The sequence below is a fragment of the Oncorhynchus tshawytscha genome, linkage group LG12 (genome assembly GCF_018296145.1).
Source record: "Oncorhynchus tshawytscha isolate Ot180627B linkage group LG12, Otsh_v2.0, whole genome shotgun sequence".
In the NCBI taxonomy this organism is placed as follows: domain Eukaryota; kingdom Metazoa; phylum Chordata; class Actinopteri; order Salmoniformes; family Salmonidae; genus Oncorhynchus; species Oncorhynchus tshawytscha.
In genome coordinates this window covers 9,559,814-9,574,209 of record NC_056440.1, presented here as the reverse complement: position 1 = coordinate 9,574,209, position 14,396 = coordinate 9,559,814, and the positions used below count along the sequence as shown (strand labels likewise).

Sequence of the window (14,396 nt, the reverse complement as noted above, 5' to 3'; positions counted from 1 at the left end):
CCCTACTATTCATATGCATTCATATATGCACATGGCTAAAACACTGTACATAGCTGATAATATAACACTTGAAATGTCTTTATCTTTTTAAAAACGTTTTGAGTGCAAAGAGAGAGAGGAAGAGAGGGAGAAGGAGAGAAAGAGAGAGAGAGAATCATTTCTACATCGTTACAACAATATATATACATAAGATGACATTTGTAATGTTTACTGTTCATTTTGATTGTTTATTGCACTTTTGTATATTATCTACTTCACCTGCTTTGGCAATGTTAACATATGTTTCCCATGACAATAAAGCCCATTGAATTGATTTAAATTGAATTGAGAGGGAGAGAGAGAGAGAAAGGGAGAGAAAGAGAGAGAGTTAGAGGGAGAGGTTGAGAGGGAGAGAGAGTGAGAGAGAGAGAGTGAGAGAGACAGAGAGGTTGAGAGGGAGAGAGAGAGAGAGATGATTAGACAGATGTTAGAGAGTAAGGGTAAAGAGAGATCCTCACATCCTCCGACTCGAAAACGTGACAAATCATCTTGTACTGGCTTTGTTTCTCCTCCTGGTCAGGTTCAGACACCTCCACACTGTCCGTTGAGTCTGGGCGGGGCATACGGCGTCTCGCCATCAGAACCACGATGTTGCCGATGTCAGCGATGTATGAGATAGTCCTCAGGGTGTGATCCATCATGGTCTCCTGGAGATAGATAGAGGAGGAGGGTCAGGGGTAGGGTCAGGGGTCCATCATGGTCTCCTGGAGATAGATAGAGGATGAGGGTTAGGGTCAGGGGTTAGGAGTGATAGGGTCAGGGGTCCATCATGGTCTCCTGTAGATAGATAGAGGAGAAGGGTTAGGGTCAGGGTTAGGAGTGATAGGGTCCATCATGGTCTCCTGTAGGGAGGGAGGGTTAGGGTCAGGAGTTAGGAGTGATAGGGTCAGGGGTCCATCATGGTCTCCTGTAGATAGAGGAGGGTTAGTGTCAGGGGTTCGGAGTGATAGGGTCAGGCGTCCATCATGGTCTCCTGTAGATAGATAGAGGGTTAGGGTCAGGGGTTAGGAGTGATAGGGTCCATCATGGTCTCCTGTAGGGAGGAGGGTTAGGGTCAGGGGTTAGGAGTGATAGGGTCAGGGGTCCATCATGGAGATAGATAGAGTAGAAGGTTTGAGGTCAGGGGTTAGGAGTGATAGGGTCAGGGGTCCATCATGGTCTCCTGGACATACGTAGATAGAGGAGAAGGTTTTCAGGTTTCTGTAGGTATCAATATTCAACTTAGAGAGAGAGAGAGAGAGACAGAGAGAGAGAGACAGAGAGAGAGAGAGTGAGAGAGACAGAGAGAGAGAGAGACAGAGAGAGAGAGAGAGAGAGAGAGAGAGAGAGAGAGAGAGAGAGAGAGAGTACCTGTGTGAGTCAGCATTGAGGACTTTGATCCTCTGGGTGGAGATGAAGAGATCCACCTCTGTCATGGGCTGGGCCTCACCCTCTGGAGTCTGCTTAGAGACACACACACACATATACACACACACACACACACACACACACACACACACACACACACACACACACACACACACACACACACACACACACACACACACACACACACACACACACACACACACACACACACACACACACACACACACACACACACACACACACACACACACACACGTACACACAGACAGGGACACAGAAAGAGACAGAACAGGGCAAATGAGCATCGAGTCTATTAGAGCAGTACTGATGAGTTAGTCCAGTATTAGAGCAGTACTGATGAGTTAGTCCAGTATTAGAGCAGTACTGATGAGTTAGTCCAGTATTAGAGCAGTACTGATGAGTTAGTCCAGTATTAGAGCAGTACTGATGAGTTAGTCCAGTATTAGAGCAGTACTGATGAGTTAGTCCAGTATTAGATCAGCACTGATGAGTTAGTCCAGTATTAGAGCAGTACTGATGAGTTAGTCCAGTATTAGAGCAGTACTGATGAGAGTTAGTCCAGTATTAGAGCAGTACTGATGAGAGTTAGTCCAGTATTAGAGCAGTACTGATGAGAGTTAGTCCAGTATTAGAGCAGTACTGGTGAGTTAGTCCAGTATTAGAGCAGTACTGATGAGAGTTAGTCCAGTATTAGAGCAGTACTGATGAGAGTTAGTCCAGTATTAGAGCAGTACTGATGAGTTAGTCCAGTATTAGAGCAGTACTGATGAGAGTTAGTCCAGTATTAGAGCAGTACTGATGAGTTAGTCCAGTATTAGAGCAGTACTGATGAGTTAGTCCAGTATTAGAGCAGTACTGATGAGAGTTAGTCCAGTACTAGAGCAGTGCTGATGAGACTTAGTCCACTATTAGAGCAGTGCTGATGAGAGTTAGTCCAGTATTACCATGCCACAACTAGACAGAGGTCAGAGACAGTCCACACCTACCAGAGATAACACCTACCAGAGATAACACCTACCAGAGAAAACACCTACCAGATTCTGATCAACCACCTAGGTTCAGAATGATAGACAGAGTTGTTGTTTTCCTTCACTAAAGGAAAACATTAAAGATTCTGATCAACCAGGAGCGGTGAGGTTCAGAATGCTGCAGACAGAGTTGTTGTTTTCCTTCAGCGTGACTCTGGCCTGTACAGCACATTCACAGTTAGTTCAGTATAGTCTCTCTATAGGTAGCAGAGAGACTGGTGTTAGTTCAGTATAGTATCTCTGTAGGTAGCAGAGAGACTGGTGTTAGTTCAGTATAGTATCTCTATAGGTAACAGAGAGACTGGTGTTAGTTCAGTATAGTATCTCTATAGGTAGCAGAGAGACTGGTGTTAGTTCACTATAGTATCTCTATAGGTAGCAGAGAGACTGGTGTTAGTTCAGTATAGTATCTCTATAGGTAGCAGAGAGACTGGTGTTAGTTCAGTATAGTATCTCTGTAGGTAGCAGAGAGACTGGTGTTAGTTCAGTATAGTATCTCTGTAGGTAGCAGAGAGACTGGTGTTAGTTCAGTATAGTATCTCTATAGGTAGCAGAGAGACTGGTGTTAGTTCAGTATAGTATCTCTATAGGTAGCAGAGAGACTGGTGTTAGTTCAGTATAGTATCTCTGTAGGTAGCAGAGAGACTGGTGTTAGTTCAGTATAGCATCTCTATAGGTAGCAGAGAGACTGGTGTTAGTTCAGTATAGTATCTCTAGTCTAGTTAACAGTGTTTCTCAACATCTCTCCAGGGGACCCACTGTGGAAGCTGGCTTTCACTCACTATACTGTAGTTATGCTGTTTTTTTGGCCACTGCATTAAGTGGTTTTACAGTAATGAGAGTGATTGGTTGTAATGACAACCTGTGAGTACCCAGGACCTGTTGAGAAACCTTGGGGTTAGTGTGAATAGTCAGTGGGTTGGAAAGGAGAGAGAGGGTTTCTGTGTGTAATGTTAACCACAGGACTCACAGAGAGGGTTTCTGTGTGTAATGTTAACCACAGGACTCACAGAGAGGGTTTCTGTGTGTAATGTTAACCACAGGACTCACAGAGAGGGTTTCTGTGTGTAATGTTAACCACAGGACTCACAGAGAGGGTTTCTGTGTGTAATGTTAACCACAGGACTCACAGAGAGGGTTTCTGTGTGTAATGTTAACCACAGGACTCACAGAGAGGGTTTCTGTGTGTAATGTTAACCACAGGACTCACAGAGAGGGTTTCTGTGTGTAATGTTAACCACAGGACTCACAGAGAGGGTTTCTGTGTGTAATGTTAACCACAGGACTCACAGTGTTAACAGACTTACAATCGTTGCAAACCACAGCTCCGATACAGAAACTTGTGCCAGAGAAAAAAAGACATGTCTACAAATACAACACAACTTCACAGTGTATGAAGAAAGGAATCGTGGCTGGGCGGCCATTTTCTGCATCCAGCACATTCTAGTGGTCTTCTTCCAAGCTTCATTTGTATTTATTTAAACCTTTATTTAACTAGGCAAGTCAGTTAAAGAACACATTCTTATTTACAATGACGGCATACACCGGCCAAACCCGGACGACGCTGGGCCAATTGTGCGCCGCCCCCCCTATGGGACTCCCAATCCCTGCCGGTTGTGATACAGCCTGGATTCGAACCAGGGTGTCTGTAGTGCCGCCTCAAGCACTGAGATGCAGTGCCTTAGACCGATGCGCCACTCAGGAGCCAAAAACGACTGTGTCTTTACACCGTACCTCGATGTGTCCGTGTCGTTCTGTCAGTATGTTGTAGAAACTCTACAGAGGGAGGAGTCGGGGGGAATGTCCCACGTGGAACGAGAAAAATGGTGATGGATTTTAACAGACAAACCTAAGAACGATGTACAGTACACATCAACTGGATTCAGAGAATGCAGAGAGTAAAATAAAAGAAGGGAAACAACACAGGATTAAGTCCCAACTGGCTCCCTATTCCCTACATAGTGCACTGCTGCCCATAGACCCTGGTCAAAAGTAGTGTACTATAAAGGGAATAGGGTACCAGAGTCCTATTGACCCTCGTCTAAAGTAGTGCACTATAAAGGGAATAGGGTGCCAGAGTCCTATTGACCCTAGTCTAAATGTCTAAAGTAGTGCACTATAAAGGGAATAGGGTGCCAGAGTCCTATTGACCCTGGTCTAAAGTAGTGTACTATGTAGGGAATAGGGTACCATTAGGGACGTAAACACAGACAGATGCAGGCAAACATAACGGAAACACTGAACAGCCAATCAATGGGGAGTACCGCACCTTCATCTTGTTTTTGGCTAATTTCTGGGCCGTCTGCTTGGAACCAACGTACGTACAGGAGAATGGGTTAGACTTAAGCAGGACTCAGGGCTCTGTGTGTGTGTGTGTGTGTGTGTGTGTGTGTGTGTGTGTGTGTGTGTGTGTGTGTGTGTGTGTGTGTGTGTGTGTGTGTGTGTGTGTGTGTGTGTGTGTGTGTGTGTGTGTGTGTGTGTGTGTGTGTGTGTGTGTGTGTGTGTGTGTGTGTCTAAAGTTCCAACATCTATTGACTGGTGCATTTACTTTACCATTCAGTATGTGTTGTGTTATATTTTATCCAGCAGGTGGCTCACTTGAAATTATTAGTTATAGTTCTAATTCTAGTCATCTATTTAATTACATGGGGAAAGAAGTGTCTGCTGAATTTTAATCTTAAGTATATAGTCTACAGTATTAAACCTCATATAGGAAGGATGCTATTCAATACTAGAACAGAACCCCTCTAGTAGAAGGCACAGAGATGCTGTGATGAGAACAGGAGTGAAAACAGAGAACATTGTCAAGGTGTGTACAGTATAGACTACAGGACTACAGTATAGACTACAGGACTACAGTATAGACTACATGACTACAGTATAGACTACAGGACTACAGTATAGACTACAGGACTACAGTATAGACTACAGGACTACAGTATAGACTACAGGACTACAGTATAGACTACAGTATAGACTACAGGACTACAGTATAGACTACATGACTACAGTATAGACTACATTATAGACTACAGTATAGACTACAGGACTACAGTATAGACTACAGTATAGACTACATGTCTACAATATAGACTACATGACTACAGTATAGACTACAGTATAGACTACATGACTACAATATAGACTACATGACTACAGTATAGACTACAGGACTACAGTATAGACTACAGTATAGACTACATGTCTACAATATAGACTACAGGACTACAGTATAGACTACAGTATAGACTACATGTCTACAATATAGACTACAGGACTACAGTATAGACTACAGTATAGACTACATGACTACAATATAGACTACATGACTACAGTATAGACTACAGGACTACAGTATAGACTACGGTATAGACTACATGTCTACAATATAGACTACATGACTACAGTATAGACTACAGTATAGACTACAGTATAGACTACATGACTACAATATAGACTACATGACTACAGTATAGACTACAGGACTACAGTATAGACTACATGTCTACAATATGACTACAGGACTACAGTATAGACTACAGTATAGACTACAGTATAGACTACATGACTACAATATAGACTACATGACTACAGTATAGACTACAGGACTACAGTATAGACTATATCATAGACTACAGGACTATAGTATAGACTACGAGACTACAGTATAGACTACAGGAATACAGTATAGACTACAGTATAGACTACATGACTACAGTATAGACTACATGACTACAGTATAGACTACATGACTACAGTATAGACTACAGGACTACAGTATAGACTACATGACTACAGTATAGACTACATGACTACAGCATAGACTACAGGACTACAGTATAGACTACAGTATAGACTACATGACTACAGTATAGACTACATGACTACAATATAGACTGACAGCATAGACTACAGTATAGACTACATGACTACAATATAGACTACAGTATAGACTACATGACTACAGTATAGACTACAAGACTATAGTATAGACTACAGGACTACATTATAGACTACGAGACTACAGTATAGACTACAGGAATACAGTATAGACTACAGTATAGACTACATGACTACAGTATAGACTACATGACTACAGTATAGACTACATGACTACAGTATAGACTACAGGACTACAGTATAGACTACATGACTACAGTATAGACTACATGACTACAGCATAGACTACAGGACTACAGTATATAGACTACAGTATAGACAACAGCATAGACTACAGTATAGACTGGGTACCGGTACAGAGTCAATGTGTAGGGGTACCAGTTAGTCGAGGTAATTGAGGTAATATGTACATGTAGGTAGTATAGACAGTATAGAGCTGTGTATTGTAGATGAGATCTGTGTCTGGTCTACAGTATAGAGCTGTGTATTGTAGATGAGATCTGTGTCTGGTCTACAGTATAGAGCTGTGTATTGTAGATGAGATCTGTGTCTGGTCTACAGTATAGAGCTGTGTATTGTAGATGAGATCTGTGTCTGGTCTACAGTATAGAGCTGTGTCTCTCCTCACCTTGATGTGGCTGACGGCCTCCTGGGCCTGCATCATACGGACGTTCTTGGAGGGCGTCTTGTCAGACAGCAGCTGGGTGGAGCCCAGGTAGTTAGCAGCAAATATGATCCCATCGATCAGGTCCTCTGGGTCACACGGACCCGGGACTGGGGCAGGAGGGGATAGGGGAGTAGAGGTGGGGGAGAGAGGGGGTGGAGGGGAGGAGGGGATAGGGGAGTAGAGGTGGGGAAGAGAGAGGGGGTGGAGGGGGAGGAGTTTTGAAAACATTGCGGAGGCTTGAACTGCGAATATTGTATACAACACTGAGTTGAAATTTGTAAAATTTTGAAATGTTGAGACAGAGAGAGAGATTGAGAGAGAAAGAGAGAGCGAGAGAGGGAGAGAGGGAGGGAGAGAGAGAAAGAGAGAGAGCTAAAGAGGAGAGAGAGAGAGAGAGAGAGAGAGAAAGAGAAAGAGAGAGAGAGAGAGAGAAGAGAGAGAGCTAAAGAGGAGAGAGAGAGAGGGAGGGAGGGAGGAGGAGAGAGAGCTAAAAAGGAGAGAGAGAGAGAGCTAAAAAGAGAGCTAAAGAGAGAGAGAGAGAGCTAAAAGAGAGAGAGAGAGAGAGAGAAGAGAGAGAGAGAGAGAGAGCTAAGAGAGAGAGAGAGAGAGAGAGAGAGAGCTAAAGAGGAGAGAGAGAGAGAGAGAGAGAGAGAGAGAGAGAGAGAGAGAGAGAGAGAGAGAAAGAGAGAGAGAGAGAAAGATATTACATTATTTTGGAACTTTTGTGAGTGTAATGTTTACTGTTAATTTGTATTGTTTATTCACTTTTGTTTATTATCTACACTTGATTTGGCAATGTTAACACAGGTTTCCCATGCCAATAAAGCCCTTAAATTGAATTGAAAGAGAGAGAGAGAGACAGAGAGAGACAGAGGGGGAGGGATGTGTGAGCGAGAGAGAGTGAGCGAGAGAGAGAGAGTGAGCGAGAGAGAGAGAGTGAGCGAGAGAGAGAGAGAGAGAGAGAGAGCGAGAGAGAGAGAGAGAGAGAGAGGGGGAGGGATGTGTGAGCGCCTTGCAAACGTTTTCACCCTCCTTGGCGTTTTTCCTATTTTGTTGCATTACAACCTGTAATTTAAATAGATTTTCTCATGTAATGGACAGACACAAAATAGTCCAAATTGGTGAAGTGAAATGAAAAAAATTACTTGTTTCAAAAAATAATTTTAAAAAATCTGGTGCAACCAATTACCTTCAGAAGTCACATAATTAGTTAAATAAAGTCCACCTGTGTGCAATCTAAGTGAAACATGATCTGTCACATGATCTCAGTATATATACACCTGTTCTGAAAGGGCCCAGAGTCTGCAACTACTAAGCAAGGGGCACCACTAAGCAAGGGGCACCACTAAGCAAGGGGCACCACCAAGCAAGGGGCACCACCAAGCAAGTGGCACCACCAAGCAAGCGGCACCATGAAAACCAAGGAGCTCTCCAAACAGGTCAGGAATAAGGTTGTGGAGAAGTACAGATCAGGGTTGGGTTATAAAAAACATCTGAAACTTTGAACATCCCATGGAGCACCATTAAATCCATTACTAATAAATGGAAAGAATATGGAACCACAACAAACCTGCCAAGATAGGGCTGCCCACCAAAACTCACAGACCAGGCAAGGAGGGCATAATTCAGAGAGGCAACAAAGAGACCAAAGATAACCCTGAAGGAGCTGCAAAGCTCCATAGCGGAGATTGGAGTATCTGTCCATAGGACCACTTTAAGCTGTACACTCCACAGAGCTGGGCTTTACCTAAGAGTGGCCAGAAAAAAAGCCATTGCTTCAAGAAAAAATAAGCAAACACGTTTGGTGTTCACCAAAAGGCATGTGGGAGACTCCCCAAACATATGGAAGAAGGTACTCACTCTGGTCAGAAGAGACTAAAATGGAGCTTTTTGGCCATCAAGGAAAACGCAATGTCGCAAACCCAACAACTCTCATCACCCCAAGAACACCATTCCCACAGTGAAGCATGGTGGTGGCAGCATCATGCTGTGGGGATGTTTTTCATCAGCAGGGACTGGGAAACTGGTCAGAATTGAAGGAATGATGGATAGTGCTAAATATAGGGAAATTATTGAGGGAAACCTGTTTCAGTCTTCCAGAGATTTGAGACTGGGACGGAGGATCACCTTCCAGCAGGACAATGACCCTAAGAATACTGCTAAAGCAACACTTGAGTGTGTTAAGGGGCAATGTTTAAATGTCTTGGAATGGCCTAGTCAAAGCCCAGACCTCCAATTGAGAATCTGTGGTATGACTTAAAGATTGCTGTACACCAGCGGAATCCATCCAACTTGAAGGAGCTGGAGCAGTTTTGCCTTGAAGAATGGGCAAAAATCCCTGTGGCTAGATGTGCCAAGCTTATAGAGACATACCCCAAGAGACCTGCAGCTGTAATTACTGCAAAAGGTGTCTCTACAAATGATTGACTTTGGGGGGGTGAATAGTTATGCACGCTCAAGTTCTGTTTTTTCTGTCCTATTTCTTGTTTGTTTCACAATAAAAATGTTTTGCTTCTTCAAAGTGGTAGGCTTGTTGTGTTCATCAAATGATACAACCCCCCTAAATCAATTTTAATTCCAGGTTGTAAGGCAACAAAATAGTAAAACTCTCTCTCTGTCTCTCTCTCTCTCTCACTCACTCTCTTTCTCTCTCACTCTCTCTCTCTTTCTCTCTATCTCTCTGTTTCTCTCTCACTCTCTCTCTCTCTCTCTCACTCTCTCTCTTCCTCTCACTCTCTCTTTCTCTCTCTCTCTCACTCTCTCTCTCTTTCTCTCTCACTCTCTCTCTTTCTCTCTTTCTCTCTCACTCTCTCTCTTTCTCTCTCTCTCTCTCTCTCTCTCTCTCTCTCTCTCTCTCTCTCTCTCTCTCTCTCTTCTCTCTCTCTCTCTCTCTTTCTCTCTCTCTCTCTCTCTCTCTCTCTCTCTATCTCTCTCTCTCTCTCTCTCTCACCCTCACTCTCACTCTCAGCCCTCCATGACATTTAAAAACGCTGATCTGGCACTAAATCTGGCCTACACATCAGCATACCCCCACAGAGCATATTCACCCAAGCATTACCGTAACTAGAGAAAAACACTTTTCAAATATATTCAAATCTGCACTGGCAAAGCAAAGCCTAGTAAAGTAAAGCAGAGGAGGACAGGGAGAGAACTAAATGGAGGTCTTACCATCTACATAGGTAGGGAGAGAACTAAAGGGAGGTCTTACCGTCTACATAGGTAGGGAGAGAACTAAAGGGAGGTCTTACTGTCTACATAGGTAGGGAGAGAACTAAAGGGAGGTCTTACTGTCTACATAGGTAGGGAGAGAACTAAAGGGAGGTCTTACTGTATACATAGGTAGGGAGAGAACTAAAGGGAGGTCTTACCGTCTACATAGGTAGGGAGAGAACTAAAGGGAGGTCTTACCGTCTACATAGGTAGGGAAGGAGGACAGGGAGAGAACTAAAGGGAGGTCTTACCGTCTACATAGGTAGGGAAGGAGGACAGGGAGAGAACTAAAGGGAGGTCTTATCGTCTACATAGGTAGGGAGAGAACTAAAGGGAGGTCTTACCGTCTACATAGGTAGGGAGAGAACTAAAGGGAGGTCTTACCGTCTACATAGGTAGGGAAGGAGGACAGGGAGAGAACTAAAGGGAGGTCTTACCGTCTACATAGGTAGGGAAGGAGGACAGGGAGAGAACTAAAGGGAGGTCTTACCGTCTACATAGGTAGGGAAGGAGGACAGGGAGAGAACTAAAGGGAGGTCTTACCGTCTACATAGGTAGGGAAGGAGGACAGGGAGAGAACTAAAGGGAGGTCTTACCGTCTACATAGGTAGGGAGAGAACTAAAGGGAGGTCTTACCGTCTACATAGGTAGGGAGAGAACTAAAGGGAGGTCTTACTGTCTATATAGGTAGGGAAGGAGGACAGGGAGGGAACTAAAGGGAGGTCTTACTGTCTACATAGGTAGGGAAGGAGGACAGGGAGGTCTTACTGTCTACATAGGTAGGGAGAGAACTAAAGGGAGGTCTTACCGTCTACATAGGTAGGGAGAGAACTAAAGGGAGGTCTTACCGTCTACATAGGTAGGGAGAGAACTTAAGGGAGGTCTTACCGTCTACATAGGTAGGGAAGGAGGCGAGGCTTCTCCTGGACTGTAGGTAGAGAGGAGAGACAGAGAACATGTTACTGATGACGGGTCACACAGACATGGTCATCATAACACTGTCATAACGAGGGGTGTGACATTTAAACGTTTAAACAAATTTGGGATAGTTAACATTTAGAAAAATTCCCAAACTAAAACCTTTTATTTTAGTATCACAGAACAACTACTGACAGGTCACGATCATCATAAAGTGAAAATTACAATTAAACAAATACCTACCGCAAAAACGCTGTACGTAGGAGACATGCATCTTTCAAATTATTTGCCACAGATATAATAATCATAATAGTAATAATAATAATGTAATAATATAAAGCTCTCCGCACGTCATCATTGTTAACAGTTGGGAAAATGGCAGAGTGTGAGACAGGGAAGCGAAAGCAGCGAAGTCCTGTGATGGCAATACATTGAGAAGTTAAATGAGAAGGTGGAATTGTGCTACAGTGGCAGTACAGGTAATACAGTGACAGTACAGGTAATACAGTGGCAGTACAGGTAATACAGTGACAGTACAGGTAATACAGTGGCAGTACAGGTAATACAGTGGCAGTACAGGTAATACAGTGACAGTACAGGTAATACAGTGACAGTACAGGTAATACAGTGACAGTACAGGTAATACAGTGGCAGTACAGGTAATACAGTGGCAGTACAGGTAATACAGTGACAGTACAGGTAATACAGTGACAGTACAGGTAATACAGTGACAGTACAGGTAATACAGTGACAGTACAGGTAATACAGTGACAGTACAGGTAATACAGTGACAGTACAGGTAATACAGTGACAGTACAGGTAATACAGTGACAGTACAGGTAATACAGTGGCAGTACAGGTAATACAGTGGCAGTACAGGTAATACAGTGACAGTACAGGTAATACAGTGACAGTACAGGTAATACAGTGACAGTACAGGTAATACAGTGACAGTACAGGTAATACAGTGACAGTACAGGTAATACAGTGACAGTACAGGTAATACAGTGACAGTACAGGTAATACAGTGACAGTACAGGTAATACAGTGGCAGTACAGGTAATACAGTGACAGTACAGGTAATACAGTGACAGTACAGGTAATACAGTGACAGTACAGGTAATACAGTGACAGTACAGGTAATACAGTGGCAGTACAGGTAATACAGTGACAGTACAGGTAATACAGTGACAGTACAGGTAATACAGTGACAGTACAGGTAATACAGTGACAGTACAGGTAATACAGTGACAGTACAGGTAATACAGTGACAGTACAGGTAATACAGTGGCAGTACAGGTAATACAGTGACAGTACAGGTAATACAGTGACAGTACAGGTAATACAGTGACAGTACAGGTAATACAGTGGCAGTACAGGTAATACAGTGACAGTACAGGTAATACAGTGACAGTACAGGTAATACAGTGACAGTACAGGTAATACAGTGACAGTACAGGTAATACAGTGACAGTACAGGTAATACCGTGGCAGTACAGGTAATACAGTGACAGTACAGGTAATACAGTGACAGTACAGGTAATACAGTGACAGTACAGGTAATACAGTGACAGTACAGGTAATACAGTGGCAGTAGAGGTGCTACATTGGCAGTAGAGGTGCTACATTGGCAGTAGAGGTGCTACAGTGGCAGTAGAGGTGCTACAGTGGCAGTAGAGGGGCTTCAGTGGCAGTAGAGGAGCTACAGTGGCAGTAGAGGGCTACAGTGGCAGTAGAGGTGCTACAGTGGCAGTAGAGGGGCTACAGTGACAGTAGAGGTGCTACAGTGGCAGTAGAGGTGCTACAGTGGCAGTAGAGGTGCTACAGTGGCAGTAGAGGGGCTACAGTGGCAGTAGAGGTGCTACAGTGGCAGTAGAGGTGCAGAGCTGAAAGGGAGGCACCGTGAGACCCAACCCGTTGCTGGGTCACACGGTGGACAGCAGGAAGGTGAGCTCCGTCTAGGTATCCAGGACAGCAGGAAGGTGAGCTCCGTCTAGGTATCCAGGACAGCAGGAAGGTGAGCTCCGTCTAGGTATCCAGGACAGCAGGAAGGTGAGCTCCGTCTAGGTATCCAGGACAGCAGGAAGGTGAGCTCCGTCTAGGTATCCAGGACATCAGGAAGGTGAGCTCCGTCTAGGTATCCAGGACAGCAGGAAGGTGAGCTCCGTCTAGGTATCCAGGACAGCAGGAAGGTGAGCTCCGTCTAGGTATCCAGGACAGCAGGAAGGTGAGCTCCGTCTAGGTATCCAGGACCAGGACAGCAGGAAGGTGAGCTCCGTCTAGGTATCCAGGACAGCAGGAAGGTGAGCTCCGTCTAGGTATCCAGGACAGCAGGAAGGTGAGCTCCGTCTAGGTATCCAGGACAGCAGGAAGGTGAGCTCCGTCTAGGTATCCAGGACAGCAGGAAGGTGAGCTCCGTCTAGGTATCCAGGACAGCAGGAAGGTGAGCTCCGTCTAGGTATCCAGGACATCAGGAAGGTGAGCTCCGTCTAGGTATCCAGGACAGCAGGAAGGTAGGTATCCAGGACAGCAGGAAGGTGAGCTCCGTCTAGGTATCCAGGACAGCTGTAAGGTGAGCTCCGTCTAAGTATCCAGGACAGCAGGAAGGTGAGCTCCGTCTAGGTATCCAGGACAGCAGGAAGGTGAGCTCCGTCTAGGTATCCAGGACTGTGGTACATTGAACTGCATTGCTCCCTAGCGGGTCATCTGAATTTTGAATTCATGTCATTTTCTGATTATTTTTTATTTGTTGAAATGAGAAAATGTGAAGAGAATGTTTACCTTTCGTCACATCCCTAGTCATAACATTATGATAGCAACGTTATCACTGTCATAGCATTATGATAGCAACGTTATCACTGTCATAGCATTATGATAGCAACGTTATCACTGTCATAGCATTATGATAGCAACGTTATCACTGTCATAACATTATGATAGCAACGTTATCACTGTCATAACATTATGATAGCGACGTTATCACTGTCATAACATTATGATAGCAACGTTATCACTGTCATAGCATTATGATAGCAACGTTATCACTGTCATAGCATTATGATAGCAACGTTATCACTGTCATAACATTATGATAGCAATGTTATCACTGTCATAACATTATGATAGCAACGTTATCACTGTCATAACATTACGATAGCAACGTTATCACTGCCATAACATCATGATAGCAACGTTATCACTGTCATAACATTATGATAGCAACGTTATCACTGTCATAACATTAT

At 44.0% G+C, this 14,396-nt stretch overlaps 1 protein-coding gene across 1 annotated transcript in view; it reads right to left on the bottom strand.

Annotated features, from left to right (window-relative positions):
* Window positions 1-14,396, bottom strand: part of LOC112236938 (amyloid-beta A4 precursor protein-binding family A member 1-like) — a 135,813-nt gene that overhangs the window by 12,298 nt on the left and 109,119 nt on the right. Inside the window, exons 7-11 of the mRNA XM_042331301.1 lie at window positions 11,122-11,161; window positions 6,985-7,130; window positions 4,726-4,758; window positions 1,396-1,478; window positions 498-690 (exon numbers count right to left, since the gene is read on the bottom strand). Of these exons, the coding sequence (XP_042187235.1) occupies window positions 498-690; window positions 1,396-1,478; window positions 4,726-4,758; window positions 6,985-7,130; window positions 11,122-11,161 (495 nt within the window). The remainder of the gene's footprint in view (window positions 1-497; window positions 691-1,395; window positions 1,479-4,725; window positions 4,759-6,984; window positions 7,131-11,121; window positions 11,162-14,396) is intronic.